The following is a 16,833-nucleotide window of genomic DNA, read 5'->3' as shown; positions in this document are numbered from 1 at the left end:
GAATACATATTTTTCCTTGAATTTTCCTGAGCAACACCAGATAGTTTGCCTCTTGAAACTCTTCCTGAGTTTCTTTTCAGCTGTAGACATTTATAAGTCCAAACTAAGAGACATGTTTGTCTGTGTGCCGCCATATTTTTCATAGTCAGAGGAGGGGTGGGGAGGGAGGGTGGGGGGGGGGGGGGGTTGAGGACTTTTTGAAGTCACATTTTAAATTTCCCGGATGTTCCGCGAGTCGCTGCTATCCTTCACATTTTTGCAACTTTTGAGATTTATTGGACTTTTAATTTTCATGATGTTTCTTTTTATGTAGTTCTCAACTCCTACACCTGGGAAAAGTTAGTTGACATATATTTGTTAATGTTCTTTTTCACCTGTGCAATGCCTGGTACACCAGCTAGTTGTATATCAAACTTTGAAAACGTCAAGCAAAGATGTGTTTCAGCACAATAACTTAATTTTAAATATAATTTCACCCAAGTTCTGGTGATTGATACGACTGGTGTGATTCATTCATTTTATTGGACTTGTGTAATTCAGTACATAAGCAGTCATAATCATGACAAATTGGGACGGTACAGAATATTAAATCATACTTCACATAATTACAATATATTGGCACCCACGTTGTTCTTAAACCCATTAAAATTTCAACCGATTACCGATGTTGTGGTTAAACTTGCGTTTAAAAGCTCATTTTTCTAAACCAAACAACTGCATGTTATCATGTTTACTTTGTTTGCTCTTATGTGTGCATGACATCTTTCTGCAGCTGTCTTAGTCTGTATGTTAATTATATTCATGATTGTGTTATTGTTCTGACAGTGTGATGCAGAGGTATTGAGTACATTTACTGTTGAGCTGTCAAGTCTAGCTCGGTTTGAATCTGGCTCGGTTCGAATCTGGATCGGATCGTGTCTCACTCGGTTCGAGTCGTTCTCATTTCGTGTCTGACTTGGTTCGATTATGGCTCGGTTCGTGTATGGCTCGGTTCGAGTATGGGTCGGTTCGTGTCTGGCTCGGTTCGTGTCTGGCTCGGTTCGTGTCTGGCTCGGTTCGTGTCTGGCTCGGTTCGTGTATGGCTCGGTTCGTGTCTGACTCGGTTCGTGTCTGGCTCGGTTCGTGTTTGGCTCGGTTCGTGTCTGACTCGTTTCGTCTCTGGCTCGGTTCGTGTCTGGCTCGGTTCGTGTTTGGCTCGGTTTGTGTTTGGCTCGGTTCGTGTTTGGCGCGGTTCGTGTCTGGCTCGGTTCGTGTATGGCTCGGTTCGTGTCTGACTCGGTTCGTGTCTGGCTCGGTTCGTGTCTGGCTCGGTTCGTGTTTGGCTCGGTTTGTGTATGGCTCGGTTCGTGTTTGGCGCGGTTCGTGTCTGGCTCGGTTCGTGTATGGCTCGGTTCGTGTTTGGCTCGGTTAGTGTATGGCACGGTTCGTGTCTGGCTCGGTTCGTGTTTGGCTCGGTTAGTGTTTGGCTCGGTTAGTGTATGGCACGGTTCGTGTATGGCTCGGTTCGTGTTTGGCTCGGTTAGTGTATGGCACGGTTCGTGTATGGCTCGGTTCGTGTATGGCTCGGTTCGTGTATGACTCGGTTTGTGTCTGGCTTAGTTCGTGTCTGGCTGGGGTCGTGTATGGCTCGGTTCGTGTTTGGCTCGGTTTGTGTATGGCTCGGTTCGTGTATGGCTCGGTTCGTGTCTGGCTCATTCGTGTCTGGCTCGGTTCGATAAACTTTCCGATTGGTGTGTGCTTCGCAATCTCAGCGATGTATCGGAGTATACAGTCCCTGGGATCATCGGATGGACGTTACACGGCATTACACACGGCGTTACACAGGGCGTTTCACAGGGCGGTACACACGGCGTTACACAGGGTGTTACACACCGCGTTACACAGGGCGTTGCACAGGGCGTTACACAGGGCGTTACACAGGGCGTTACACAGGGCGTTACACAGGGCGTTACACACGGCGTCCCGTCTGCCAGCATTTGTTTGTGGATGTTAATCATCCTGTGGTGTCCTTGCTGAAGAGTCGGCGAATTATCGCCGGCACTGAACAAATGACAAGTGATTGTTCTAACCTATAGGGGGCACTGCATCAGCAATGTGATCGCATACCTGAAGTGATGCAACCAGGAAGCCAAACTGACATTTGACACGCGGTACGATATGCGTTCCATCGGAGCGAAGGATTGATTTTATGAATGGAGAATACGGTGGGATGAAATCTCATGGATTTTTATGAATGGAGCTTCCCTCTTTTATAACTACGTCTCGCACTTCATAACCTCGTCGTGTTGCACGGCTTTTCCAATGCTGTTGGGAGTGTTGGTGTATTATAATGAGTGGATATTGAGGAGGTGGAAGAGGAAAAAGAGGAGGAAGAAGAGGAGAGGAGGCATACAGACACAAACACACACACACACACACACACACACACACACACACACACACACACACACACACACACACACCAACACAGAGGAGGAAGAAGACGAGGAGTAAAAGGAAGAGGAGAGGAAGTGTAAGAGGAAGAGGTGGAAGATGAATTATGAAGAGGAAGAGGAGGAAGAGGGAGTGGAAGAGGAAGATAATATGAAGAGGAGGAGGAAGAGGGAGTGTAAGAGGAAGAGGAGGAGGAGGAAGAGAATATGAAGAGGAGGAGGGAGTGGAAGAGGAGGAGGAAGAGGGAGTGGAAGAGGAAGAGGAGGAAGAGAATATGAAGAGGAGCAGGAAGGGGAAGAGGAGGAGAAGGAGGAAGAGGGAGTGGTAGAGGAAGAGGTGGAAGAGAATATGAAGAGGAGGAAGTGGAAGAGGAGGAGGAGGATGAAGAGGACGTGGAAGAGGAAGAGGAGGAAGAGAATATGAAGAGGAGGAGGGAGTGGAAGAGGAGGCGGAAGAGGGAGTGGAAGAGGAAGAGGAGGAAGAGAATATGAAGAGGAGCAGGAAGGGGAAGAGGAGGAGAAGGAGGAAGAGGGAGTGGTAGAGGAAGAGGTGGAAGAGAATATGAAGAGGAGGAAGTGGAAGAGGAGGAAGTGAATATGAAGAGGAGGTGGAAGTGGAAGAGGAGGAGGAGGAAGAAGTGGAAGTGTAAGAGGAAGAGGAGGAGGAAGTGGTAGAGGAGGGGGAAGAGGAAGATGAAGAGAAAGTAGAAGAGGAGGAGGAAGTGAAAGAGGCGGGGGAGGAGGAGGAGGAAGAGGAAGTGGAAGAGGATGAGGAGGAAGATAAATATGAAGAGGAGGAGGAAGTGAAAGAGGAGGAGTAGGAAGAGGGAGTGGAAGAGGAGGAGGCAGAGGAAGAGGAAGAGGAGGAAGAGGAAGAGGAAGCGGAAGAGGAAGGAGGAGGAGGAAGAGGAAGAGGAGGAGGAGGAGGAAGAGGGAGTGGAAGAGGAAGAAGTGAAAGAAGAGGAGTAGGAAGAGGGAGTGGGAGTGGAAGAGGAAGAGGAAGAGGAAGGGGATTATGTGGAGGTAGAGGAGGAGGAGGACTGAAAGCGATTCGAAATTTGTGTTATGCGACGTTATTAATGCCACGTGGCTGTTGTATTGCTCGTTGGCGAGTTTTGAAAACGCCTCCACCAAGTATGTCGCTATTATTGTAAAACGAGCGCTTTGAGGTGGTGACATCACGCGTTAAGGGCTGGAACCATAATTAGAGCATTAAAAATGACAGAAACTATTTGGTATTCACCTGGATTCCTATTTAATTCGAGGTATTTCACTTTCAGTTTCAGTCGTGCAGGATGCACAGTGTAAAGTACAAGTAATCGATAACTGTCTACATATGACTCCAAGGATCAAATGGTTATTGGATACCGACGACAACAAAGACAAGATCGATAGACCGACTCGCAAACCTATTCTCGAGCTTTTCTTCAAACGTCTGCCGAGGATATTTTGTGGGCGTGACCAGGAGGTGGTTAGGGGCGTGGCCTCTTGCAGCCGAGCTTCAAGACGACGAGGCCGTGTCTCTGTCTGCCCCGCGTCTCTCCTGTTCGCGGTTATGATCCATTTCCTGGATAACCTCCATCGCCAGGCGGCTCTTCGGCCTCGGTAAATATTAGTGGGAGCGGCGGATGAGGGATTTGTGAACGGCGCTTCGTTCGCCTTGGGTCGGAAGGGGATAGAGTTGGTGACGTACACTGGGACGGGCCGTGGTGCGGGCGGTACGGACGCCTGTGCTAGGAAAGCCGGGAAAAGCCTCGGGCCTACGCGCCCCGCCCTGTCCTGGCCGGACTGTCCCCTTGTCCAACCCGTCGTGTGTAATGTATCGTAGTCACGTTATTCGTGACTGTAGCTTGCTTATTGTGAACGCATCGTGTATCATGTAACGTAGTCACGTTATTCGTGACTGGAGATTGCTTATTGTGACGATTTTCCTCATTCCTTCCTTGCACAAGCGGTTCGATGTATTTGAGCTTCGTATGGGGGGGGGTTTGAAATCATTCATTGCTTACTAGAGTGGTTTTGAAATCATTCATTGCTTACTAGAGTGGTTTTGAAATCATTCATTGCTTACTAGAGTGGGTTTGAAATCATTCATGGCTTACTAGAGTGGTTTTGAAATCATTCATGGCTTACTAGAGTGGTTTTGAAATAATTCATGGCTTACTAGAGTGGTTTTGAAATCATTCATGGCTTACTAGAGTGGGTTTGAAATCATTCATTGCCTACTAGAGTGGTTTTGAAATCATTCATGGCTTACTAGAGTGGGTTTGAAATCATTCATGGCTTACTAGAGTGGTTTTGAAATCATTCATGGCTTACTAGAGTGGTTTTGAAATAATTCATGGCTTACTAGAGTGGTTTTGAAATCATTCATGGCTTGCTAGAGTGGGTTTGAAATCATTCATTGCCTACTAGAGTGGTTTTGAAATCATTCATTGCCTACTAGAGTGGGTTTGAAATCATTCATTGCCTACTAGAGTGGGTTTGAAATCATTCATTGCTTCCTACAGTGGGTTTGAAATCATTCGTGGCTTACTAGTGGTTTTGAAATCATTCATGGCTTACTAGAGTGGTTTTGAAATCATTCATGGCTTACTAGAGTGGTTTTGAAATCATTCATGGCTTACTAGAGTGGGTTTGAAATCATTCATTGCCTACTAGAGTGGGTTTGAAATCATTCATGGCTTACTAGAGTGGTTTTGAAATCATTCATGGCTTACTAGAGTGGGTTTGAAATCATTCATGGCTTACTAGAGTGGGTTTGAAATCATTCATGGCTTACTAGTGGTTTTGAAATCATTCATGGCTTACTAGAGTGGGTTTGAAATCATTCATGGCTTACTAGAGTGGGTTTGAAATCATTCATTGCCTACTAGAGTGGGTTTGAAATCATTCATGGCTTACTAGAGTGGTTTTGAAATCATTCATGGCTTACTAGAGTGGTTTTGAAATCATTCATGGCTTACTAGAGTGGGTTTGAAATCATTCATTGCCTACTAGAGTGGTTTTGAAATCATTCATGGCTTACTAGAGTGGGTTTGAAATCATTCATGGCTTACTAGAGTGGTTTTGAAATCATTCATGGCTTACTAGAGTGGGTTTGAAATCATTCATTGCCTACTAGAGTGGGTTTCAAATCATTCATGGCTTACTCGAGTGGGTTTGAAATAATGGCTTACTAGAGTGGTTTTGAAATCATTCATGGCTTACTAGAGTGGTTTTGAAATCATTCATGGCTTACTAGAGTGGGTTTGAAATCATCCATTGCCTACTAGAGTGGGTTTGAAATCATTAATGGCTTACTAGAGTGGGTTTGAAATCATTCATGGCTTACTAGAGTGGGTTTGAAATCATTCATGGCTTACTAGAGTGGGTTTGAAATCATTCATGGCTTACTAGAGTGGGTTTGAAATCATTCATGGCTTACTAGAGTGGGTTTGAAATCATTCATGGCTTACGAGAGTGGGTTTAAAATCATTCATGGCTTACTAGAGTGGGTTTGAAATCATTCATGGCTTACTAGGAAAAAAAAAGAAAAAAAACCTTTAGAGGCCATTTTTCCCCGCAAGCGGGGGTTGGCCTTTTTCGGGCACCGTGGTTGTTGTTTTTGTTGGTCCCCTTTTTGAAGCAATGTTTTACGGCCGGATGCCCTTCCTGCCGCCAACCCTTTTTGTCGCCTTTTTACGACAAACAGAGAATTACCAGTGAACTGGTACTCAATTTGCCGACCTCGGAAGGATGACAGGCTGAGTCAACCCCCCTGGCGTTAATTCAGCGATCGACCGGGATTCGAACCCAGGATCCTAGGATCCTAAGCTGGCACCCTAGCCGCTAGCCCAACACCAGGCTTCACCCAACATCATGGCTTACTAGAGTGGGTTTGAAATCATTAATTGCCTACTAGAGGGGGTTTGAAGTCATTCATTGCTTACTAGAGTGGGTTTGAAGTCATTCATTGCCTACTAGAGGGGGTTTGAAGTCATTCATTGCTTACTAGAGTGGGTTTGAAGTCATTCATGGCTTGCTAGAGTGGGTTTGAAGTCATTCATGGCTTACTAGAGTGGGTTTGAAGTCATTCATGGCTTACTAGAGGGGGTTTGAAGTCATTCATGGCTTACTAGAGTGGGTTTGAAGTAATTTATGGCTTGCTAGAGTGGGTTTTGAAGTCATTCATGGCTTGCTAGAGTGGGTTTGAAATCATTCATGGCTTACTAGAGTGGGTTTGAAATCATTCATGGCTTACTAGAGTAGGTTTGAAGTCATTCATTGCTTACTTGAGTGGGTTTGAAGTCATTCATTGCTTACTTGAGTGGGTTTGAAGTCATTCATGGCTTGCTAGAGTGGGTTTGAAGTCATTCATGGCCTGCTCGAGTGGGTTTGAAGTCATTCATGGCTTACTCGTGGGTTTGAAGTCATTCATGGCTTACTAGAGTGGGTTTGAAGTCATTCATGGCTTGCTAGAGTGGGTTTGAAATCATTCATGGCTTACTAGAGTGGGTTTGAAGTCATTCATGGCTTACTAGAGTGGGTTTGAAGTCATTCATGGCTTACCAGAGTGGGTTTTGAAGTCATTCATGGCTTACCAGAGTGGGTTAAAAGTCATTCATGGCTTACCAGAGTGGGTTTTGAAGTCATTCATTGCTTACCAGAGTGGGTTTTGAAGTCATTCTTGGCTTACCAGAGTGGGTGAAAAGTCATTCATTGCTTACCAGAGTGGGTTAAAAGTCATTCATTGCTTACCAGAGTGGGTTTTGAAGTCATTCATGGCTTACCAGAGTGGGTTAAAAGTCATTCATTGCTTACCAGAGTGGGTTTGAAGTCATTCATGGCCTGCTCGAGTGGGTTTGAAATCATTCATGGCTTACTAGAGTGGGTTTGAAGTCATTCATGGCTTACTAGAGTGGGTTTTGAAGTCGTTCATGGCTTACCAGAGTGGGTTTTGAAGTCGTTCATGGCTTACCAGAGTGGGTTAAAAGTCATTCATTGCTTAGCAGAGTGGGTTAAAAGTCATTCATTGCTTACCAGAGTGGGTTTTGAAGTCATTCTTGGCTTACCAGAGTGGGTGAAAAGTCATTCATTGCTTACCAGAGTGGGTTAAAAGTCATTCATTGCTTACCAGAGTGGGTTTTGAAGTCATTCATGCCTTACTCGAGTCCGCTCATGGATTGGTTCATTTTACTGCTGGCGCCCCAATTCTGCTTTACTAAGGTGTTTAATTAGAGGTGTATTTTAATTCCCCTTCTGGTTGTCTATTCCAATGAATCCTGGGACATACAGGTATACATGGAAATGAATGTGGAGACATCCAGGTGTATGTACATGTCAGTAAATGTTGAGACAGCCAGGTGTACTTGTAAATGCTGAGACAGCCAGGTGTACATGTAAATGCTGAGACAGCCAGGTGTACATGTAAATGCTGAGACAGCCAGGTGTACATGTAAATGCTGAGACAGCCAGGTGTACATATAAATGCTGAGACAGCCAGGTGTACATGTAAATGCTGAGACAGCCAGGTGTACATGTAAATGCTGAGACAGCCAGGTGTGCATGTAAATGCTGAGACATTGAGGTGCACATGTAAATGCTGAGACAGCCAGGTGTACATGTAAATGCTGAGACAGCCAGGTGTACATGTAAATGCTGAGACAGCCAGGTGTACATGTAAATGCTGAGACAGCCAGGTGTACATGTAAATGCTGAGACAGCCAGGTGTACATGTAAATGCTGAGACAGCCAGGTGTACATGTAAATGCTGAGACAGCCAGGTGTACATGTAAATTAATGCTGAGACATGCAGGTGTACATGTAAAGGAATTCTGAGAAATGCAGGTGTACATGTAAAGTAATTCTGAGAAATGCAGGTGTACATGTAAAGTAATTCTGAGACATGCAGGTGTACATGCAAAGGAATTCTGATACATGCAGGTGTACATGTAAAGGAATTGAGACATGCAGGTGTACATTTAAACTAATGCTGAGAGATCCAGGTATACATGTAAAGGAATGCTGAGAGATCCAGGTGTACATGTAAAGTAATGCTGAGAGATCCAGGTGTACATGTAAAGGAATGCTGAGAGACCCAGGTGTACATGTGAAGGAACGCTGAGAGATCCAGGTGGCAGGTGTACATGTAAAGGAATGCTGAGACATGCAGGAAAACGTACATGAATGCTGGGACATCCAGGTGAATATGTAAATGAATGCTGGGACATCCAGGTGAATATATAATTGAATGCTGGGACATCCAGGTGAATATATAAATGAATGCTGGGACATCCAGGTGAATATGTAAATGAATGCTGGGATATCCAGGTGAATATGCAAATGAATGTAGGCACTGGTAAACGTGAAAGCTTTCTTCAAATTTTCCTTCGTTTTGGAAGAGATCACAGGGAATAACAATGGATGTTTGTTTTTTGTTTTCGTTGTCGTTCTCGTTCTCACTCTCGCCTGAAGTCCACTGTTCCCAAGGATGTGTCTAAATAGGGTGAATATCTCGTGCTCCAGGTTTTCCCAAGTTGGTTTGTTGCTGTGCTATTATAGTTGGAACCCATGGTGTTGTATTGTTGTTGCTACCCCGCACCACACGCAAAGTGAAAAGCGGGGTTAGACGATTCGTTCACTTTGTCTGTGTGTCTGTCTCTGTCTACAAATGTCTGTTTATGATTGAGGAGCAACCTTATTTAAATTGAATGTTATATTTTGAGCACGAACCTGCAGTTTAGCAGTACTTTGGCTCTAAATTTGTCCTGATCATGAGGATGAGATGATTGTTGTTGTCTTCCTGTGTAGCAGCGGAAATTGAAAATCATTCCAAACAGGAAGGTTTTTTTATTTTTTTTAAGGATGTCATAAAGGATACAAACAGGCATGAATAACTAATGTACAATGTGTTAAATAAGGTGTAAAAGATGTTGCATCAACGGTGGTGAAGTTTCAAAAAAAAAAAAAAAAATTCTACAACCTTTAAAATCTTTATTTTATTTAAATTCAATTGTATACTTTGAACACTGTAGAACACAAATCACCTTTTTGGTACTTTGAAAATCCTTCTGTTTAGCAGTATTTTGACAACATATTACTGCATTTTGTGTCATCACACCAAGTCAAATTTGCCACATGAAGACCCTGTCCATGTCCTTGTTTCTCAAGACTGTGTGGGCTGAGGTGTAATGAACTCTCTAAATTTTATTTTTAAAATTATCATTATTATTATTATTATTATTATTATTGTAATGAGCTGTGGTTTTTGGCCTTTCTGTTCCCTCTTGCCTTTTCATGCACAATTCTGTATTAATGGTTTTGCTTTGTCAAAGTTGGATGATCCAGATATTTTGAATATGTATACATTTTGAGAACGGAATTATCGATGTCGATTCGATACTATTAAGAGGAGTGCATCACTAGATTTGTTGGCCTTCACTAAATCGTTGTCCTTGGTGAACACTGTGACAGTAACAGTGTGGGTTCATTAACTCGATTCCTCTTGTTACGCCTCTGACGAAGTCGCCAGATGCATGTTTTTGGGTTGTCCATGCTCGGTTTTAGTTTCTGCAATAACTTGAGAATGGCTGAAGGGATCCAGGTCAAACGTGGTACAAGTATGTACAGTATAATGATGTAAAAATAAACTGATTAGATGATGGGGTCAATAGGTCAAAAGTCGGAGGTCCTGTTGGGTAAAAATTGTTCCCACACCAACTTGCGAACCAGTGAGGAATTTTGACCAAACTAAGTGTAAGTGCATATTATGACGCAAAGATTAATGGAGGCAATTTTGGCATCAAGAGGTCAAAGGTCAGAGGTCACGTCAGGTAAAAATGTGACATTTGCGAACAGCTGAAGGAAACGTAGTACAAGCATGTATATAATGTGGGCGGAGGCATATCGGTTGACGTCATGACGTCAAAGTTTGTCGTTCTAGTTTGTTTGTGTTTTAGCTTGGGGAAGTTGGAATGAACTTCATGTGGTGGGTTCTTTAAACGTTTTAACTTGTATACTGTTTCTCCTGTCCTTGCAACTATTCACTCCCCCTAGCTGAGGCGGGACAAGGTGACACACCATGATGTTTCGCGACCAGGTGGGAGTGTTGAGCTCGTGGTTCAAAGCGTGGAACGAGTGTGAACAAACGGTGGCTTTGCTGTCGTTGCTGAAGCGTGTGAGTCGCACGCAGGCCCGCTTCCTCCAGCTCTGCCTGGACCACTCGCTCGCCGCCTGCACTGAGCTGCAAAGTCTCGAGAGGGAGGCCAACGATCCAGGTTTGTTTGTTTTTATTTTTATTGTTTTTTTTTGTTTATTTTAAACGCAAGTTTGGTTCCTCGGTGCTTGGTCCGGCTTTGCCGTTGAAGTGTTTCTTTTGTTTGCTTTTCAAAGTGCTTTGTGGATTTTTGTGCTGGGAAACCTTGCAGGGTTGGCATTATCTGCTCGTGTCTAGAGGCTGCAATGACTGCATAACTTTGTTAATTTTGTTTCATCCAGAGGAGCAACCCAAAATATTTCGGAGCAATTTAATGTGGAGATTGTTTGCACATGTTGGAGTCGACGTAAGATGGGTATTTAATTGTACCTCGGAGCAACATGTAAGCTATTTTTCTTCTAAACGTTTCCATCCTTTGTGTGTAATTGTTCCATCGGCTTCCTAAACGGCATTCTGCTGGCAAAACCTGTCCGGCATATACAACACCCGTATCTATGAAAAAAAATTGTTTCCACCATGATACCTTCTCTTGAAATATGGCCGATGAATGGACTGTTGTGAAGTATGTATGGGAAGCCCAATAACGTGTGATGGTACACTCTGGTCAGCCGTGCTGCAAAGCTTTGCACATATGGTTGGCCGCAGATGTGCAGTCCTGATTTGCTATCAGAAGGTTGTTGAGATTGTAGTGGAGAATTATCGCATATGGTTGTCATTGTTGTCATTTGCCTACACCTTTTCAATTCTTCCGTCTTGTAGACCCGTGTCTGAGAATTTGCCACCACAACTCTTAACGTGGAATGCAAATGTAGTCTTGCTTGTGAAGGCCTAGTGTGGGTCTGCATCTGCAGACAGGTAGATCGATGGATATAATCAACAGAACGTTGATCAAAGTATGCGAACCGCTGTGGGAAGTAAGGAGGAGCCGACCGAGGTTGTTGTTGTTGTTGTTGTTGTTGTTGTTGTTGTTGTTGTATACAGAATCGAGGCTCGTGAAAGAGCTAACATTTATTTCACAAACAAATCAAACAGACAAACAAAATATATAAAAAGAGGGAGCACAAGACAAGATGGGGAGAGAAGGGGAAGCACACAAACACAACATTTGAGAGCAGGGAGATGTGTGGGAGGGAAAGGGCTTGGGGGGAGGAGGCGTCGGAAGGGGGGGGGGGGGGGTGGGAGAAGTATAAAACACAAGGACTTAAAGGACAGAAGTTGGTATTTCAAAAAAGTGGATTTGGGGTGAAATTAGCGGGGGTAGAAAAGATAAAGGTTTTGGATGGGGGAAGATAAGAGATGGTGGTGAACAGCTGTTTTAAAGACCTGGAGGGTGGAGTGGGATTGAAGAGAGTGAGGGAGTTTGCTCCAGAGGCGGGAGAAAAGAGGAGTGAAGGTGAGCAGAGAGTCTTGATTTTGGCAGTTTAACCATAAGAGGGTTGCAGGCAGATCTTGTGCGACCTGTAGGAATATTTGGGGGACAGAGCCCAGAGAGAGCTGGGGGGGCAAGGCCAGAGAGGAGTCGGTAGAAGACGGAAAGACCACCAACCTGCCTGCGGCGAGTGAGTTAAAGGCCCTTGGAGTTAGCTTCATCGTGGGAGATTCCAATGATTCTGAACGCTTTGGTTTCAACAACGTGAAGACGAGCTAGGTGTGAGGCAGGAGCACCAGCCCAGAGGGGAGAGCAGAATTCCATTGAGCTGCGGATGAAAGCCTTGTATGTGGTGAGGAGCTCAGGTGTGCCAAGGAAGGACTTCGCACAACGGAGGATGCCCAGTCGGCGACTGGCTTTGGAGGCCAGATTTGAAATGTGGTTTTCCCAGGAAAGATCATGGCAGATAGTGAGACCCAAAAGCTTGAGTGACAGAACTTCTTGGAGAGGATTATTCAGAAAGTGGATGGGAGGGTTGTCCAGTCGGTCTTTTCGGAGAGACATCGTAAGAGTGTGAAATTTGTCAGGATTGAAAGACATGTTCCACTTGTGTGCCCAGTCTGTGATTTTGTCTAGGTCTGCAGAGAGTGAGGAGGCTGCAGACTGCCGATCTGAGGGATGAGGAATGCAGCGACAGAGAGTGGAGTCATCAGCAAAGAGATAGAGAGGATTTTCAAGAGAGTCAGAGAGATCATTGATGAAGACCAGAAAAAGCACAGGGCCCAGAACACTGCCTTGGGGAACTCTAGTCTGAACAGGAAGAGGAGATGAGAGAAACCCATTCAGGGCCACATGTTGACTATGACTAGAGAGGAAGTCAGCCAGCCATGCGTGGAGATTTCGATGGATACCAAAGGAGGGGAGTTTGGTGAGCAGAGCGGGGTGCCAGACCATATCGAAGGCACGTGATATGTCAAGGGAGACGGCTCTAATTTCCTGTTTGGCATTGAGGACCTCCATCCATTGTTGAGAAAGCAGAAGCAGCATGTCCAGAGTAGAGTGACCAGGTCTGAAACCAAATTGTTGATCAGAGATCAAGCCATTGGAGAAGAGGAAAGATTTCATATCCGAAGCAAATTTTTTTTTTTTTTTTTTTTTTTTTTTTTTGGTATACTGAATCGAGGCTCGTGAAAGAGCTAACATTTATTTCACAAACAAATCAACCAGACAAACAAAATATACAAAAAGAGGGAGCGGAAGACAAGATGGGGAGAGAAGGGGAAGCACACAACCACAACATTTGAGAGCAGGGAGAAGTGTGGGAGGGAGAGGGCTTGGGGGCAGGAGGCGTGGGAAGGGGAGGCGGGGGGGGGGAGGTATAAAACACAAGGGGACCGAAATTAGCGGGGGTAGAAAAGATCAAGGTTTTGGATGGGGGAGGATAAGAGATGGTGGTGAACAGCTGTTTTAAAGACCTGGAGGGTGGAGTGGCATTGAAGAGAGTGAGGGAGTTTGTTCCAGAGGCGGGAGAAAAGAGGAATGAAGGAGTGAAGGTGAGCAGAGAGTCTTTATTTTGGCAGTTTAACCATAAGAGGGTTGCAGGCAGATCTTGTGCAACCTGTAGGAATATTTGGGGGACAGAGCCCAGAGAGGAGTCGGTAGAAGACGGAAAGACCACCAACCTGCCTGCGGTGAGTGAGTGAAAGGCCCTTGGAGTTGGCTTCATCGCGGGAGATTCCAATGATTCTGAACGCTTTGGTTTCAACAGCGTGAAGGCAGGAGCACCAGACCAGAGGGGAGGAGCTAGGTGTGAGGCAGGAGCACCAGACCAGAGGGGAGAGCAGTATTCCATAGAGCTGCGGATGAAAGCCTTGTATGTGGTGAGGAGCTCAGGTGTGCCAAGGAAGGACTTCGCACGACGGAGGATGCCCAGTCGGCGACTGGCTTTGGAGGCCAGATTTGAAATGTGGTTTTCCCAGGAAAGATCATGGCAAATAGTGAGACCCAAAAGCTTGAGTGACAGAACTTCTTGGAGAGGATTACTCAGAAAGTGGATGGGAGGGTTTTCCAGTCGGTAAGTTTTCCAATGATGGATTCCCTGACTTTGCTGATAATTAGGAGAAGGCTGATTGGTCTGTAGTTGCTAGGATCTGTTTTTGCACCTTTTTTGTGCAAAGCGGTGATGTTGGCTGATTTCCAAGCAGACGGCAGATGACCTTGAGCAAAAGAGAGGGTGAAAAGAACAGAGGGAGTGAAAGAGCGGAAGAACAGGATTTTAGGATCCGTGGGCTGATGCCGTCAGGTCCAGTTGCAGAATCAGAGTCTAGGGTTGCAAACTTTTCCACCTTGTCAAGAGGAAAGGACACAGAGTCCAGGAGCAGCTGGGTACGACTGGGTACGGTGGTTATGGAGAGAGATGGGTTTGGGATACAAGATTTAGAGGCAAACACAGAGTTGAGGCATTCAGCTTTTTCACGTGCGGAGTCAGCCGTGTAGCCGTTTGAGGTAAGGGAGGGGATGGAGGGGGAACAAACGCCAGAAACAGATTTGACCAGACGCCACCATGATTTGGAAGAGGGAGACAGATAAGAGAGTTCGGTCTTGAGAACGGAGAGATATTGTTTCCTGGCTCTCCTGAGGGTGGACACACACTTGTTTCGGGCTTTGTGAAAGGAAATGAGATTTCCTGCCGTTGGATTTGCTTTCCTGGAGACGAAAGCAAGTTGTTTCTGGGCAACAGCCTCACCACAAGATTCCGTGTACCATGGATGGGAGGAAGGGTATGACAACTGAAGACGAGATGAGATGGGATAAATCTGTGCATGAGAGAGAGCAATTTACTTTGGAAGAATTCCCAGGATGAGTTGATGTCAGAGGCGGTAGAGATGGGAGACCAGTCCAGATGATTGATGGCTGCTTGAAGACCGTGCCAGTTGGCCTGAGTGAAATGCCAGACTCGTCGACGCTGAGGAGGCTCTCTTAGAATGGTCAGAGAGATGTCCACTTTAACAAGCACATGATCAGATGAGCTGATTGGAGCAGAAGAGCAGCAGACATTTTTAGGGAAGTTAGTCATAACCAAGTCCAGAAGAGAAAATGCTCCGTTGACTGAGATCCGGGTCGGGAAATGGACAGATTGTGTCAGTCCCAGTGAGTCCCAGAAGTCCTTTGCTGAAGAGCCATGGCTGGTGAGAGAGGTACCCACACCCAGCCAACTGGCATGGTGACAATTGAAATCACCACATATGAGGAAGAGAGAGTTGGGATGGGTAGACAGAAGTTGGTCCATATTATCAGACAGCGAGATGTAGATGGAGTCGTCACTGTTTGGTGGACGGTACAACACACATATGAACAAAAGGTGGGAGCGAAGGGGAAGCCGTAGCCAAAGGTATTCCTGGGGGTGAGGTGGAGAGAGGGCAGTGCAGGGCGAGTGAGGAAGAGTTTTTTTAAAATAAAGATAGCAACCCCACCTCCAGGACGAGGCTCAGGTCTATCATACCGGAGGAGGGAGTAACCTGGGAGAGATACCAAGGAATCAGACATCATGAAGGAGGAAAGTTTCTGTTAAGCAGATCACGTCTGGTTTGTCAGAAGCAACCTGTATGGAGAGATCAGTCAAGTTTGAGCGAAGGCCCTGGATGTTTGAGGTCCATACTGTTAATGAAGAGGAAGGGGGAGCATCGGATACAGAACGGGGGGGGGGGGGGGGTGGGGGAGGGGTAGGGTAAGATGTGGTAGGGAGAGCTGTTGAAGGTGTCAGAGATTTCAGAATAGCTTGGAGAAAGGGAAGAATGGGGCGGACAAAAGGTTTGATGGTGATTGGGTGAGGCACAGTGATATGTTATTTGAGGAGGGGGAAGAGTGAGGCAGAAGGTTGGGCGAGATGAAGGTGAAAGTTGGAAGGGGGAAGAAGCAGGGAGGACGCTTTGAGGAGGAGGGGGTGAGAGGGGAGTCGAGGAGGGTAGGAGCGAGGGAGAGTCTCGGAGGGGAGGGGTGTGGGGGGAGTTTAGGAGGGAAGGGGCAAGGGGCAAGGGGGGAGATTTGAAAGGGATGGGTGATGGGGAAGATTTGGAGGGGAGGGGCAAGGGGGAAGATTTGGGCACGAACCTCTCATTGTTGACCCTTCACATTTGTCCCTTGAAGCGTTAACCAAACATCAGCTTCTCTTTTCTTCCAAAAGGGAGGAGCGAGGGATGAGAGAAATATTGCTGTTGGAACGGGTAATTGAACTGTCTGTTCCCATCTGAGCACATGGGATCCCAGGTTAAAATCTCATGTATTATGTTGATGTGTTCAGTTCTTTGTTGGTTCTCTTGATATGGACCTAGAGGTACACTGTCCTTTCCAGAGGCAATTAAGCTGACTGTCCTCCCTGTTGCTGAATATCCCATGATATCCTCCAAAAGAGTAACCCTCTTTGCCGGTGCACTTCCAAATGAATTGTACAGGTCCAGCATAATGTACTTGTTTCTTACCTTGTTAACTCTGCCACCAAATGCGAGGCTTGTGTATGAGCTAACACATTAAACACAAAAACACAAATGGACACGTGAAAGGTATGATAAAGGGAGGGGGAGAGAGGGGGAAGCACACAAGACAACAACGGTAGAGAACAGGGACATGGAGATATCTGTGGAAGGGAGAGGGCTGGGGTACACAGTATAAAACAAATGGGCACTACTAGGAATTTCAGGAACTAGGGCATGCCCGTACTATATATAAGCTAGGACGTGCCCGTACGTGGGTGCCCGTTCCTTGCCAAAAAAAAAAAAAAAAAAAAAAATTTGTGTAGGGGTGTGTGTGTGTAAACATCCTAGGGCGTGCCCGTACGT

General features: G+C 45.7%; 1 protein-coding gene across 1 annotated transcript in view; it reads left to right on the top strand.

The window, feature by feature from the left end:
* The first annotated feature begins 3,630 nt into the window (after nt 1–3,630).
* The window catches only part of LOC137437481 (protein Smaug homolog 1), a 101,645-nt gene continuing 88,442 nt past the window's right edge, over nt 3,631–16,833 (top strand). Inside the window, exons 1-2 of the mRNA XM_068131840.2 lie at nt 3,631–4,037; nt 10,470–10,690. Coding sequence (XP_067987941.1) covers nt 10,495–10,690 — 196 coding nt within the window. The 5' untranslated portion in view covers nt 3,631–4,037; nt 10,470–10,494. The remainder of the gene's footprint in view (nt 4,038–10,469; nt 10,691–16,833) is intronic.

The sequence above is a fragment of the Myxine glutinosa genome, chromosome 12, assembly GCF_964187855.1.
Source record: "Myxine glutinosa chromosome 12, kmMyxGlut1.1, whole genome shotgun sequence".
In the NCBI taxonomy this organism is placed as follows: Eukaryota; Metazoa; Chordata; class Myxini; order Myxiniformes; family Myxinidae; genus Myxine; species Myxine glutinosa.
Note: the sequence above shows the minus strand (reverse complement) of the source record. Positions and strands in the feature narration are given on the sequence as shown.